The sequence below is a fragment of the Carassius auratus genome, unplaced genomic scaffold (assembly GCF_003368295.1).
Source record: "Carassius auratus strain Wakin unplaced genomic scaffold, ASM336829v1 scaf_tig00005954, whole genome shotgun sequence".
Taxonomy (NCBI): Eukaryota; Metazoa; Chordata; class Actinopteri; order Cypriniformes; family Cyprinidae; genus Carassius; species Carassius auratus.
Window position 1 is genome coordinate 264,856 of NW_020523716.1, and position 16,299 is coordinate 281,154.

The window sequence follows — 16,299 nt, forward strand, 5'->3', positions numbered from 1 at the left end:
TTGGGAACGTCCCCCTGGACGGCAGCGGCCCGCTCGAGAACGTTCTCCAGGCCTTGAGGAACGGTAGACGCCCGTCTCCTCGTCCTCCTTCCTCTCTGAAGGCGAGTCCGTGGCACTATGACTGGCAACTCAGGCGTTGAGTCAGCCATCTTGTGCTGTGGCGCTGGGTTGACGGCCATCTTGTGCTGTGGCTCTAAGCTGGCGCCCATCTTGTGCTGTGGGGTTTGGCTGGCGGCCATCTTGGGCTGTGGCGCTGGCTCAGCAGCTTTGACGTGAACAGGCTTGGGAACTTATAGGATCTGTGACAGCGTGGAGAAATACTCTAAAAAAGAGTCAGCGGCCATCTTGAACGTCGGCGCTGAGCTGGTGGCCATCTGGTAATGTGATGAACATCACTTTAACATCACGCAGGAAACTGCTCAAAGACAGAAGTAAAAGCATCAGTAAAACACTTGTGTGCAAAAGGAGAGAATAGCTTATAAACTGTGTTCAGAGCAGATGTGTGGTTGACAGAATGCACTTTATCACACTGAAGAACATGTTTCACACAATCTAAAGCAGCACTTCTTCATAATGCACAGACATATAGTGCAGATCTAGAAGAATTTCAACACTCAGATCAGAGGAAGTTAAAACCACACGAGGAGCTGAGAGTATTTAAAGAAAGAGTTGAGAGCAAATGATGAAGAGAAAGAGAAAATGTCTGAGTGTCATCTGTGTCTGCTGGGACTGATCGCTCTCTCTTCACTTCTCACAGGTAAAGACATCTGTGTTTTCTCTTCAACACATTCAGTGCAATCAGTCTGAGAAAGAGTTTCTTCTTGTGTTTGATACAGAACACACTGATTCTTCCTGAACACACTCAAACTAGACAGATTCACTCTCAAACATCTCTCAATTATTCTCTGATGAAGAGTGTGTTTGTGATTTGAACAGCTCTCTGATGAAGAACAAGAGTTTATTCTGGAGAGTGTGTTTGTAATAACTGCTGAAAAAGACTGATCTGAACCTTCTGCTTTCTGTCATTCATTTATTAATATATATCATAATGATCACTCAGATCTTCTTGTGTTTCAGGTGTCAGTGGAGAGGATGATGTTCATGTGTTCATCAGATCTGGTGAAAACGTCAGTCTGTCCTGTAATAATGCTCTTCATGATGCTCTTCATGACTGCAACTCAACTACATGGATCTATAACAGTCATTCAGCAGCAGATGAACTGATCACTAAAGGGATAAAGAAGAAAGACATCCAGAGACATGAGAGACTGAGTCTGGGATCTGACTGCTCTCTGAACATCAGGAACATCTCAACAGAAGATTATGGATCTTACACCTGTCAACAATGGATTGATGTGGATGGAAAAGACCAAAAACAAGGAAATGACACTCGTGTTGATCTGCATGTTCTTCATGGTAATTTAATGATTATTTGTTCAGTTTAAAAATGACAAATTCTTGATTAAATCTCTCCTGATGGTTGAAGAGTGTGTGATGTGTGTGTTATTCTGTGTTTCAGTCTCATCCTCACAGACTCAGATCAGTTCAGGTCTCTCTGTGTCTCTCTCCTGTCGGCTGTATTCATATCCTCGAGTCTCTTGTGATGATTCGGGTCGTTCTGAGGGAATTCATCTGTTCTGGGTGAATCCGGCTGGTCTTAAACTGGATATATCAGACTCCAGATATCAGAGATCATCCTCATCAGATCCCTGTTTCATCTCTCTGACTACAACACTCCTGAATGAAGATCACAACAGAGAGTGGAGATGTGAAGTTACTCAGAAAGATCAAGTCAAGGCCTCAGTCACATTCACTGTCAAGAGATCAGGTGAGAAAACATCTCCTCTATCAGTGTTAGACGCTCATAATGTTAACATTAAAGACTGTTTGTGCCAAAAACTGAGGAACTAAAGCTTCTTTCAGTCTGACAGAAGAAACTCGAAGCACTTCTGCAAACTAATGAACTGTAGTTGAGTTTAACAGCTCAAGATCTGCTGCTGGGAACGAAGGAAATGAAACTTTTAACTTTTAATGTAATGTGATCAAAGTTATAATATGATTGTCATATTCTGCGTCTGGGGTTTTCTCATGTTTTAGATCCAGGGACCAAAACTTCCCGAAGCTCCTGATAATTACAGCAGAGTTTAAGACTAAAGTTAATGTGTGCGAGTGTTGAACATAATGTGCTTGTTTTATTGTACAAACGCTCCACATTATATTATACTGTATTCTCCAGAAAATAAGACTCAACTGGTCAAACTTGATAGAAAACAACAAAAACAGACAAGTCTCATCGATGTAGAAGTCAGATTTTATTACATTCAGAGGAAATTTAACACAGTCTAGCAGAAAATAAAACTAAACGTTAACCAAGTTTTTAATCTATTTTAATGTCAGTCCGCTCCAAATCTTATTTAAAGTCAGTGTGAGACTCTTTCTCTGGTTCAGTGTGAAGTCGTGAAGTTTGATTGTTGAACTATTATTTATTATCTAGTGTTTGTAGAGGAGCGCGGGACACACAGTAACACAGGGTTAGATGATACACACATGATTGAATATTTACACACACGCTAGCAGAACAACATTTACTGTGTTTAGATATCACTGAACATTTATTTTACCATCGTAGAATGAGATAAATCAGATATTATTATAATCTCTGATCTGTATTTATCAGTTTATCAGTTTATTAATGCTTTGATATCTATCAGAAGACAGTAATCAGTTCAGATGAGGCTCGTTGTTACACTGTTACAGTCTGCTCTTCTGTGACATTAGAGACGTCATTTACACGGTTTACTTTAATGAGTTTTAATGAGAAACCAGGAAGAACCGGTGAATAAAGACTGACACTCAATCTTTAATGATCAGAAGTGGATTATTACAAGAAATGTAAAGTATTTTTGCTTTAAAATCAGATCATTTTTATTCTTTATTATTTTTATTATTTTATTTTAAAAAGTTAATTAATGTATTTTATTGACAAAATATATTTGTTTGTCTTGTATATTTTTTCATTATATCAGATAATATTTTAAGCTGTCATATGGACGTTGTCACATTTAACTTCATTTTTTTTTTAGGGTAAATACATAAAATTGTATACAGTGTAATTATGAAACAGAGCGATGTATTTGTACTAGACAAGTGTGAAATGACTGTGGTTAAAATAATTATTCTATGAAGCTGATGTGGATTCACACAAACTGAGGAAGTCAAAAGTGTCACACTGTGGTCTGCTCTCCTCTACTTCTCTCGTCTCAATATCTGATGATCAGCACAGACCACAAACTGCACAACAGATGAATTAAAATAAAAACAAATAATTCTGTTCAGCTGCAGCTCGATCCCCACCAAAATACTCATCCAGAAAACACAGAGCTCTTTATAAAAACTGAATCAATTATAAACTGTAAATGTGTTCAGAATTCTTTTTTAGGATATTCTTTACTGTTATAAGTGGTGTAATAATCAGGATGTGTGTTAATTAAGATCTAACAGCAGCCGCAGTGCAAACCTTAAAGGTGCAGTGTGTAGATGTTAGCGTGAGGTGTTGATTAGCATCTAGCGGCTAAGTCCTCCCTTTAGAGAAGCTACGGTGGCCCACACAGGTCAAGATGTGATCGCTAAAGACAGAGAGAGCAATGAGATTTATTTATAAAGGTGAATCAAGGAATTTTACTTAATTATTCATCGATGGTATTGTAAATGTTAATGTACTTGTTCAGCATGTAGAGCAGTTTGTCTGTTTAGGGCTACTGTAGAAACATGATGGTGACTTCTGTGTAAGGAGACCCGCGGTGTATGTAGATATAAGAGCTCAATATAAAGTAATAGAAACATAACAGTTCATTAAGTGAGGTCTTTATATACATTGAAAACATAGTTAAGTATTTAATATATTGCATTTCTGTAAATAGATCATTATAAATATTACACACCGCACCTTTAAGCAAACAATTTCATCATGCTCTTTTTGTCAATGACGGTTGTCCCCGTATATTTAACAAATAACAAAAAAAAAATTCTGATTATCAAACTTCAAAATATCTTCACAGTGATTCCAAAACCATCTGTGAATACTATCACACACACATCAGAAATATTGCTATAAAAACCTACTTTAGTGCCTACTTTAAGTGTCTACGGTTTATTTAGCCGTTTTGTGTATTATACAAGTGACTTTGGGAAGTAAATCAGCACATTTCAGATTATTTAAAAAAGGAAACTGGAAAATACAGTATAGAAAATGATTTGGGGACACTTTAGAGATCTCTGTTCTACATGTGATTCATCTGAACTAACATTCATCTTTTACAGCTCCAGATAAACCAGAGACAGCAGTCCCAAACTCTCAAGATCTCTCGACTACAAACACACAGAAAACTACAGGTACACTGTCCTCATCTGTGCACTGCATCATGCTAGAGTTATCTTGTGTTATTTTGTGTATTAAATGATTAAAATATGATTGTCATATTCTACAGTGATTCATCTGAACTAACATTCATCTTTTACAGCTTTAGCTACAACAACCAGAGCAGGCCCAGACTCTACAGGTACACCGTCATCATCTGTGTAGTGCATCATGCTAGAGTTATATTGTGTTATATTGTGTATTAACTGATTAAAATATGAGTCATTTTCTACAGTGTGATTCATCTGAACTAACATTCATCTTTTACAGCTCCAGATAAACCAGAGACAGCAGGCCCAGACTCTCAGGAAACTACAGGTACACCATCATCATCACAGTCTTTCTCATTCAGTGCTGTACATCATGCTAGAGTTATCTTGTGTATTACCTGTCCAGGTGGAAATTATGTAGAATTAAATTAGGGCTGTGCAATATGGCAAAAAAAAAAAAAAAGGATTTTTGGATTTTTTCTGTAGTTTTTTATTTATTTTATTATTATTTTTATGTATTTATTTAAGTTAATTTGCTTTGTTTTGTTAACTTCAAAAGTAAAACTTTTAAATATCTTCAGGTTCAGGATAGGTGAAGTAAAAGGTTAAAATAAATCCTATTTCAGGCTGTTAAGTATAATAAAAACGCTGTCAAATGAACTTTTTTTTGCTCTTTTTGACCACAGATGGTCAAGATGTTGTAAAACATGACAAATAACAATTTATGGGGTCAGAATTGTATTGAAAAATGTGTCCATTTGTCTCTGTGAGTTGTTTACATCAAAAGTTATGCCACTTTAAATCATATTTAGATTTTTCAGGTTTGGTGCAAAGGGTTAAATATAAAGCATTTATTCAGCATTATTTCAGCTTGGTACCCAATTTAATCTTAAAATATACACTTGAATGATAAAGAAATAATATGTTGTGGGAAAAAAAAAACACCCTATGCGCTTGAGAAAACAAAAAAATAGTTGCTCCTCTACACATCTTTGGCCATTTTTTTCTATTTCTGTTCAGAAAAAGGTCAATATGTTGTCAAATGTCAAAAATAACCATTCCATTAAATTCCTGGGGTCAGAATTGTATGGGAAAATGTGTTCATTTGTCTCTGTATGTTGTTTACTTCTAATGTTATGCCACTTTCTATATCACTTTTTGATTTTTCGGGTTCCGGTCGGGTGCAGCAAAGGGTTAAAAAAGAACCCTTTGGGACATTATTTCAGCTTGGCACCTGGCATATTATGAAAATAGACACTTTAAGGATTTTAAAAAATCAGGTGGCATAAGAAAAGCCGGGGTGTGCGCGTGGACCCCTATTTCCATCTACACTAATAAAATAAAACCCGTGTCCAGGCAGCTCATTGTGTGCTCATAGAGCTCATTGTAGCGGTGTCTCAGGTGTTGAAATAGATTTGTTATACATTATACAGGTTCACATATTCTCCGTCTGCAGTGTTATACAGTGTGTGTATGTGGTGCAGAAGCAGCAGTGAGAGCGTGTTAATGTAACACGAAAGCACATTAAAATAATGCACGAGTGCGAATCTCTCAGTTCACACACAGATTTCCTTTGCTCTGTCACAAAACCAGACTCGTGTGCTCAGATACACGCTGCTGTCGCTCGGAGAGAGTGCACGCACTTAAAACATGTCTCCTCTCAATTAAACTGTGTCCTGAGCACTCACAACTCTCTCTAAGCTCATGTGCTAGATATTCATTCTTTCCACACCTTTCTATTTCTAACCTTTTCTGTTCTCATATTTTACCGTGTGCAGTGAACGCTCTGATCCATTAACACGGGCTCGAAAAAATATGCATCACAGACAGAGTGTGTGAACCTGGAGTTAGGCTCAGTCTGTTCTGTTCTGTTCTCGAGCTCCATTAATGTGCGCTGCATCATGATTGGATCAGACAGCGCACTGCAGGAGGTCAGGGCCACGGAAAATCATGCTATAAAGTGATTTAGAATCACAAACACTCAAATCGTGATTTTATTATGATTTCAATTAATCACACAGCCCTATATTAAATCAGGTCTAAAGCATAAAGCTCTGGATTTCAGCAGTATAAAGAAGAGCAATAGACAATAAATCAGTCACAGCACATAAATCAAAGGTCAGAGGTCACAGTATATATTATATCAGATAATATGTCAAGCTGTCATATGGACATGTTGTCACATTTCACTTCCATTTGTTGAGAGTAAATAAAGAAAACCGTAACATTATAGATATAGAATTAAATGATTGACAGTTGATCGACTCCATCTACGTTTTGATCATCATTCTGAATCCAATTCATAGTCTTTTTCAGCTTTTTGTTCAAAATGTTATTCCTTTATTTTTATGAAACACATTAAAGTGTTTAAAAAATAATGCATAATAAATTGTTTTTTCTTCACAAGCAGACCCTGTTCTTTCTTTGGATGTTTTGTATGTTCAGATATTCATATAACAAAATATATACAATAGGGACATAGTCGTATTCGTAAAGTATGATGTAAAGTTTACTTAAAGAAAACTTATCAGTATACTTGCAGTATAAAACTACTAAACTGTATACAGTATGTACATGAAGCTATGGCAATCATTTACATTCATGCCAATAAAGCAACATTGAGTTGAATTGAAAATTGAGAGAGAAAGAGAGAGAGAGAATGAATTTTAACACACCTTTATTACAACTACCCTAAAACAATTACAATCAGTTCCTACCTACAGGAGTACAAAATATATACACATTCAAATATATCAAATATACAAAAAATTATCCATAAAAAAACTCATTCCAAAATACATGCAAACTGTAAACTCTCATTAATTATTTCACACAGAGCCCCCTTATAACACCAAATAAATTCAAAAGACATAAGATCCCCCATAGCATTATAATACCGAAAATCTATTAAAATTCTGGATTTTACTAGGTTAAGAAACACAATTTGCAAATTAACACTTGAGTTACGTTCAATTCTTATTTTTCTAGTGTCATATATTGCCTTCTTCGCTTGACCCAATAAAAAGTTTAGTAATTGACAACAAACTCGGCGTCTCCGGATGTATTTAAATCCACAAATAAACATTTCCATAGAAAAAATCTCTTCAAAGCGACCAAATAAATTCTCTAAAACCTGAAACAATGGTACAAGCCTGATACAATGCACAAAAGCATGAAAAATGTTCTCCTTCTGAAAACAAAAAGGGTATTCATCGCTAGTATCATGGTTTATAACTGAAACAAAAGCGTTCACAGCAATCGCTCCATGAAGGATCCTCCATTGTAAGTCACCCACTTTTGACACAGGTGATTTATATAATGCTCGCCATTCTGGCTTGACATCCTCCCCTAGATGGAGGGCAGAACGCCAAGGCGTATCAACTCTTTTATGCAAAAACTTCTTATTCAGAGTTTTGACACAGTTTTTGTAGTACATTTTTCCAGACACTGGATTAGGACCATTTAACATCAACAAACTGGGTTGTAAGAAAATACCTTCACATTCTTCAAAATCAGTCAACAGATACAAATCAGGAAAAGGGTCATTACAATCTGGAGTAATTGACCCTTCAGAATAATCTTCCAACAGTTTAACTTCTTCCGACGTAAGTGCTAACTTCCATTTTTCAAGTAATTTGGCTGTTATGCGTTTCGATTTTAACCCCAAATGACTGACGACTGCATCAACATTCTCAAAGTCCAGTCCAGCCAGTTTAAATAACTTCCCAAGTGTTAAAACTCCAGCATTAAGAAGAATATCACAAATTCCAGGGAGTATTTTTTCATCTGATATGTCCAAACGCGATCCATAAACCAGAGGTTCTTGTAGCAGCCAATGAAGAGAAGTCACAGAGCCGGGTCTCTGCACCTTGAACAAAGTCCAAACTTTAAATAGGTTCCGATAAAAAATTGGCAACTTAGACAAGTCCATCTTATGCGGATTTAACCAGAACAAAGATCTCTCAAAGTTTAGACCTCTGAAATCTCGCAAAATAACACAAGCAGCTTGTTTCCAGTTTGAGTCCACTGGTCCAGTCAACAACCTTTGAGCAAACTGAAGTCTAAAGGCTGCTATTCTGCTTTGTATGTGCATTAAACCATGTCCTCCTTCTTCTTTGGGTAAATATAGAACGGATTTCGGCACCCAATGCATCCTATCCCAAAAAAAATCAACTAAAATAGATTGTAATCTTGGCAGTAAATCTCGTGGAGGATCCACACAATTAAAACGATGCCATAGAGCAGATGCAATTAAATTGTTTATGATCAATACTCGACCTTTATATGATGTTTTAGAGAGCAAAAATTTCCATTTATTAAGGCGACCTTTAAACTTCTCCACAATCCCTTCAAAATTCTTTTTCATAAACATTTCATCCCCTAAAAACACTCCCAAATATTGTAAACCTTCCTTGGTCCAGGATAAACCTTCTGGAAGTTTTGGTTCCATATTGACCCAGCTTCCAACCAATATTGCTTTACTCTTGGACCAATTTACTTTTGTAGCAGAAATGTTTTGAAACTTTTTCAGGATCTCCAACAGCACATTTACATCTCTCTGTCCATTAACTAAAATAGCAACGTCATCAGCATATGCTGATAACTTAAAATAATTTTTACAACATGGGACATGTACTCCAGACACTTGTGCTCTTAATTTATTTAAGAGGGGCTCTATAGCCAAAGTATACAGCATTCCAGACAAAGCACAGCCTTGCCTGATACCTCTCAACACTTTAAAAGGGGCACACAAATTTCCATTAATTTTTAAAATACTTTCAACATCATTGTACAACACTTTTATCAAAGAAATAAAATCATTACTAAAACCAAAAGCTGTTAAAACATTCCATAAATACAAGTGTTCCACTCTGTCAAACGCTTTTTCTTGGTCGATGGACACAAGGCCAAAGTTAAGTTTTAGGTTTTTACCTATATCTAAAATATCCCTAATAAAGGAAATATTTTGAAAAATTTGTCTCCCTGGAACACAGTACGTCTGATCAGGATGAATAATTTGACTTATAACTTCACTTAATCTACTAGCCAAAACTTTGGAAAGTAATTTATAATCTGTACATAACAAGCTCACAGGTCTCCAATTTTTTATCTCATTTAGATCACCTTTCTTTGGCAATAATGTGAGAATACTTCTTCTACAACTTAAAGGTAGTTGTCCATTGACCAAACTATCATTTATTACGTGCAATAAATCTGGACCTACCTCTGTCCAAAACGCCTTATAGAATTCTACTGGTAGCCCATCTATTCCAGGTACTTTACCACCTTCCATACTTTGAAGCGCCTTTTCTAGTTCCTCTAAAGTGACAGCTTTACTAAGTTCAACATTTACTTCCTCAGATACTTGAGGCAGATTTTCAAAAAAAAACTCATCCTGCATTTCATCAAGTATTAAGTCACTCTCATATAATTTTCCATAACAACTAACTGCCCGGTTTCTGATTTCAATGGGATCTGACAACACATCTCCGGTGTCAGAACGTAAAGTATGTATAAGCCTTTTTTGCCCATTTTTCTTTTCTAAATTGAAGAAGAACTTGGAAGGTGCATCCATCAACTCAATATTCTGAAATCTTGACCTGACGAGGGCTCCTTGTGCAGTTACATCTAACAATTCATTTAAAACATTCTTTTTCTCTTTAAAACTCTTGATAGCAGTCAACTCTCCAGTGACGTCAGCAAGTTCTTGTAACTCTTTTAGTTCTTTTTCCAACATTTCAATTGCACCTTTTCTTTCACGTGTGGCATTAAAGGTGTAATGTTGGCATAACTGTCTCACTTGGGTTTTAGCAAAATCCCACCACTGCTGTATAGATTGAAAGGAGGATTTTTTTGATCTGAAATCAATCCAGAAATCTTTAAAAATACCTTTAAAAAAAAGATCACATAACAGATTTTTATTCAAGTGCCAATAAGCACTTTTTGGCTTAATAGACCCCACTGTCACATCACATTTTACAGACTATGGTCAGAAAAACCAATTGGGATAATAGAACATCCCCTAAAAAGATTAAGTTGGTGTTTATATCCATAGAATCTATCCAACCTCGCTAGAGATACCAGATTATCTCGAACATGTGTCCAAGTATATTGCTTTTGGGTAGAATGAAAATTTTTCCACACATCAACAATCTCATTATACTTTATCAATTCAATGAGTCTCTTTCGTGATGGCATATGAGGCTCTACATGATTTCTATCTGTTAAGTTTTCCGTGCAATTAAAACCCCCCCCCCAAAATTAAAACATCCTCTGTGTTACAATTAGCTAATACATGACTCAAAGTGTCTAAAAAACACATTCTTTCAATTGCTCTGGTAGGAACATACACAGAAATAAATACAAAAAAATAATTCTCAAACTGGGCTCTGACTTTTAGCAGTCTACCCTTTAAAACCTCTTCTACTTGATATGAACAAGGAATAAAACTATTTGAAAATAAAATAGCAACCCCTCCACTGGTAGAACTCAAATGACTTAAAATAGACAATCCATCAAACTCTCTTGCTCAATCACTCTCATTTATCTCATCACTATGAGTCTCTTGAGCAAATAAAACATGCACTTTTTTCTGTCTAATTGTCTCAAAAAGATGAAACCGCTTTTTCCCTTCTCTTGCCCCATTCATATTCAGAGAAGCAATACATATTTCTCCCATAAATGAGGAAAGAAAAAAATTAATTAGACTAAAACACAAACCCCCATAAATGTACTTTTCATTTTTCATTACAACTATTGGACTCTGGTTGGGCATTAAGCTTGGCAAGTATTTTCTTCAGACGATATATTTCTTGGTTGTTAAAACAACCTTCACTCCTATATATTTTTGCTTTATCAATGAACTGCAACACATCTGGAAAATGCTCTTCAATATGAACTTTTCTCGCATTCTTAGTTGCTTTCAAAAAAGTTTAATGTCATCTGAACTATAACTTTTATTGGAAAAGCCACTTAGCGGAACACTGCACTCCACACTACATTCCGAGAAATCACTTTCACTTTCTGTGTCCGTTTGACTTACATCGCAAACTAACCCTTTTTTCGCTTGCTGATCATAAGGACGCTGTTATAGCCTTCGCTTCAGTGGTGTTTTAAAAGCACAATCGTCTAACTCGGTCTCCGTCACACTTTCAAGAATAACAGGAGGTTTGTCTACGGTGTCCACAACACAGCCTCTATTCTCCACCTCCTTATCTTCACCCACAGTAACCATCATCCCATCATCTTCCTCAGAACTAACTGCCCGCTCCTCGTCCACTGTTAATGTGACAGCCGCCGTCACCGCTGTCTGCACTGAACTCGGTCCAGGCACCTCAGCATCCGCGACTAACACAGCGGCATTCCGATTTACATTTTCATTTACCATGTTCCCGTCCTTTAAAACATGTGAAGGTCTCTCATTTGACTTATCCTGTCTACCTGGACACGCACGGACCATATGCCCAAAAATGCCGCAATTAAAACACTTCATGTTATTTGTAGTGGCAAAAATGACGTAATTAAATTCCTCATGTCGAAAACTTAAGGACAAATCCAGTTCATCAATATTATCTTGCAGGATCATATAAACATAACGTCTAAATGACACTACATGTTTCAAAAGAGGAGACTTGGTGCCAATCGGAATCATCTTTATAGGTGAAACTGTTTTGCCATAACGAGCAAGTAATCCAATCAACACTTCATTTGGGATAAATGGGGGCACATTTGATAACATCACCTTTTTAGAAGGTGTAGACAAGGGAAGCACTGGTATAAAAATACCATTAATCACTATACCGTTTTCTACTTACTGATTGGCTAAATCCACTGTTTTCATGAATACAACAACAGCGCTGTTCATACGGGAGGCTGATACAATATTCTCGTGTCCGACCGCTTCACCCACCGCTAAACCGCATTCCTCCACACCAGCGACTGAGTCTATTTTTACACCATGACGCCTTGTCAGAGAATTAAAACTCCCGCTGCTGCCTGGGGTGGCCATGCTCCCAGCACGTGGAAGCCGACACCCCGTCTGACACAACACTCACTTCCCTCCTTCACAAATTAATTATACAAAATAGAAATGAATAAACAACTAACCAAAAACAAACAACAAAAAAAAAGTAAGAAAAAGATAGAGAAGTATAGACCACTCGTACCTCACACAGCAGCCACACGCTCGCTCACAATCGCTCCGCCCACTCAACCGGCACATGCGCACAGAGAGAGAGAGAGAGAGAGAGAGAGAGAGAGAAAGAGAGCTTGTGTGAATTAGGCTAAAGTACCTCTGTGTCTCTAAACACTCTTCAGCAGCGGCTAGTGAGAAATGTCACATGTGGTTAGTTTCTACACTATATAAGCTAACTGATGAATTCATCAGAGCAGTGCTGACAACAGCTGTTTGTGTAAACTGTGTGACCGTTATTACTGTTAACTATGTGAAGTGATATGAACTGTAATGCAGTCAAGAGAGCTGCCTGGAACTACATTCACCGTGCGTTTCCCAGAAAATAATTAAAACCTCAGAACGTTCATCAGCCAATCAGATTCAAGCATTCAACTGCCCCGTAGCAAAACTATAATTTCACTTTTAGTATAACTGCAGTACAAACTACAAACATAGAGGTAAACTAGTTGTGAACTCAAAGTTTGCTAATTTTATACTTAAAAGTATACTTTTATATACTAGAAAGTGGGCCAATTTAGTCCCAAGGAGAATTGAAACAGTACACTTACAAGTATACTACTAGAACACTGATATATGAATTCTTGCTACATGATGTATACTTAAAAATATACTTGAACTTTACTTAAGTATACTTAATAAAATGAAATTGAAGTATACTACTTTTTGGTAAAGGAATACAGTATAGAAAATGATTTGGGGACACTTTAGAGATCTCTGTTCTACATGTGATTCATCTGAACTAACATTCATCTTTTACAGCTCCGGCTAAAACAACGACAGCAGTCCCAGACTCTCAGGATCTCTCGACTAGAAACACACAGAAAACTACAGGTACAGTGTCTTCATCTGTGCACTGCATCATGCTAGAGTTATTTTGTGTATTAACTGATTAAAATATGTTTATCATATTCTACAGTGATTAATCTGAACTAACATTCATCTTTTACAGCTCCAGATAAACCAGAGACAGCAGGCCCAGACTCTACAGGTACACCGTCATCTCAGTGTTTGAATCTCATTCCCTCGACTCGATGGCTGTTGTCTTCCTCTTTGACTGTGATGGTGATCTGACTATGTCTGTCTCTTCTTCAGCGATCCTGATTTCTGCTGTCGCTGCGGCCGCTGTTTTCCTGACTGCTGTTCTCTGGCTGATCTGCAGAAAAAGAGCTGGTGACTTTCACATTTACTCCTTTATAACAATTAAACACTGTTCAGATCTCACTGTGATGATCAGTAAACAAGCTCATCATGTTCAGATTGTGTGTCTCACAGAAGCATGTGACTCTGAGATGCTCAAACACAGCTTTATTCCTGTAATGTCAGTCTCAAAGAGTTATCAAGTCAAACAAACATTGTTTAATTCATTATATTCAATGCTTCTAGCCTCAATATCATTAGTTTTGTTAATGTTCTGTGTTTGTACATGTTTATGATAAATGATAATTTGAGGCCTGTTTTTTCAGGTAATAAAAGAGGGACTGGTGAAACAGCGGTGAGTTCAGTAAAACCAGTGATGTAGATCTGATTTCTGTCTTTAAAGCTCAATAAAGAGTGAATCCTCAGTCTGAACTGTTTGTGTCTGAAGGTCAAAGATGAGAATGAAGATAAAGTGACGTATGAGACGATCAACATGTCGACTCCTGCTGCTGCGAGAGACAATGTGAGTCAAATAAAGCATTAGACGTTCAGTTCTGGTCTGTAATCTCATATTATTTGACACATTACAGTGACACACACGTCTGTTCTGTGTGTTAAACGTTTAGGAGCAGACAGATGATGTGACGTACTCTGAAGTCTCTTCTTCCAGTAAAAAGCCAGTCAAATCAGTCAAAGTGAGTAGACAGCAGCTCCTTCTCTTGTTCTTCATCACTATTCAGAGAAAACAGCAGCTTCTCTCGTCTGTACGCTGCTGAGATGTAGTTCTGAATCTGAATCTCAGATAAATGAAGCTTTATCAACATGTGTCTGTGGTTCAGACACTGACGGAGAAACTCTGTGCTGTTCTTTCAGGATCAAGATGATTCAGTGACTTACGCTGCCATCAGAGGAACACAAAATGAGCCGCTGGGTCAACTTTACGCCTCTGTGAACAAGAACAAATAAAGATTCATGATACAGATCAGTGCATGAGCTCCTCACATCAGCAGCAGATTGATGATAGTCATCATATATGTGGAAGAATTATATAAAACGTATGTCAGATATTTCAACCAAATACAGTTGAAACTACTCTTTCTTTCAGCATGTAAAGACTGTTTCTTGCAGACAGTAGTGAGAGATTACATCAGTGTCTGTGTAAATTATATTATATATGTCACAAAATTAAATAGCAGTTATTTCTTTTTCCACGAGTGACCATAAAGAGTCATGAGTTTAAATAAAAGTGTCTTCTGATCCAGTCAGAAAGCTGATGTTTGTTGACTGTATTATGAGATGAGGATGATTGAAATGATGTTTGATTGTGTCCCGTTCACATTCTTCCGTCGAAACACCACAACATCCAGAAATCAGAAGAAAATCTAAACGATGAAGACGATTAAGATGTTTTGTGCGGAGATGATTTATATTTTCATCAGTCCCTGTTCTCTTGGTTTCGTGTCTCTCCTCACTGAATGTGGTTGTTTTGTCTTCATTAGTCTACATGTGAGTTTAAATCTTCATTTGTGTGTGTTTTTCTCATGATAATGTGTTCAGATAAATAAAAAAGCCCCATTAAGAAGATTGTTTGTTTTTGTTTTCATTATTCAATATTTACATCATTCAAATACTGTGTGTGTAGTCAAATATTAAAAAGTCTCATTACTGTATCTGGCTCTTTTGTTTCTAATGTCAGCTTGCTCTTGGAGGAAATGTTCATTTGCTGTTTTGTTTTGTTTTGGCTTTGGCAAATGATCATGATCAGATCTTCATTCCACAACATGTGAAACATCTTCATAGACACTTCATTTCTGAAGACTTCTAGTCGAACTAGTCCTGAGTGAAGAATCAGATATTCATGCTCTTCTGTGAACGACTCGCTGTTTCTGAACGGATGTTTGAATGAATTGTTCTCGTTCACTGAGTCTCTTTGTGAGTGTTTGTGGTGAAAATACTTCTATTTCTCACATCGCTGGTAATATTGTGCTTATGTGGTAACACTAAAACTGTTTCTGGGTGTGAGCAGCAATGTTTTTCCCTCACCGAGCAGCAGTGTGAGCCTCACTCTCGTCTCTACAGTTACAGGAACAGAGACTCAAGGATGATCAGCTCAGGTCACTTGTAATAATAGTGTGTGAGTGTTACAGTGTGTCTGCAGCAGGGACGGATGTTTCCAACGGTCCATCTATATCAGACACAGGTTTTTCTTGGCTCTCAGGAAACTGAACTGTGAAGAGTTGGGCTGTAGTACTCAAGTCCGGTCTCTGACTCGTGGCTGTGGCTTCAGATTATTTTTAATGACTTGCAGTTCAAAATAAAACTTTTTAAATTAAACATTGTTTCTAGTTCATCTAAAATAAAATATGCTATATAAATAAATGCTCTCCATGAGAGCAGAGGCCAAAGCTGGTGGCCAGTGGTGTTTGGACCCGAGTCTGAACCTCTGCTTCATGATGAAAACAGGAATCACTCAGGAGCGTCCCAGCGGAGGGGGGAGATTTTACTCTATCGATTTATTCCAAACAACGGGGCGACCCAGGGCACGAAATTCACAGCTAGGA

The 16,299-nt window shown here is 37.1% G+C and overlaps 1 protein-coding gene across 2 annotated transcripts; it reads left to right on the forward strand.

Moving 5' to 3' along the window:
* Positions 1 to 500: 500 nt before the first annotated feature.
* LOC113071100 (uncharacterized) lies at positions 501 to 15,306 on the forward strand. Of its 2 annotated transcripts, XM_026244465.1 has the most exons (13): positions 501 to 757; positions 1,078 to 1,416; positions 1,520 to 1,828; positions 4,321 to 4,392; positions 4,521 to 4,559; positions 4,688 to 4,735; positions 13,361 to 13,432; positions 13,551 to 13,589; positions 13,694 to 13,771; positions 14,065 to 14,093; positions 14,187 to 14,261; positions 14,365 to 14,433; positions 14,612 to 15,306. In XM_026244465.1, the coding sequence occupies exons 1-13, from the start codon at positions 700 to 702 to the stop codon at positions 14,702 to 14,704; spliced, it is 1,320 nt and encodes a 439-aa protein (XP_026100250.1). In that variant the 5' UTR covers positions 501 to 699; the 3' UTR covers positions 14,705 to 15,306. The 2 variants fall into 2 exon arrangements, with proteins under 2 accessions (XP_026100250.1, XP_026100251.1); XM_026244466.1 differs by lacking the exon at positions 4,521 to 4,559.
* The last annotated feature ends 993 nt before the right edge of the window (positions 15,307 to 16,299 follow it).

Coding starts and splice junctions, on each gene's coding strand:
- LOC113071100 (XM_026244465.1), top strand. CDS start 700: ATGTCTGAGTGTCATCTGTGTCTGCTGGGACTGATCGCTCTCTCTTCA. Junction 758..1,077: donor TCTCTCTTCACTTCTCACAG/GTAAAGACATCT, acceptor CTTGTGTTTCAG/GTGTCAGTGGAGAGGATGAT. Junction 13,433..13,550: donor AAACACACAGAAAACTACAG/GTACAGTGTCTT, acceptor CATCTTTTACAG/CTCCAGATAAACCAGAGACA.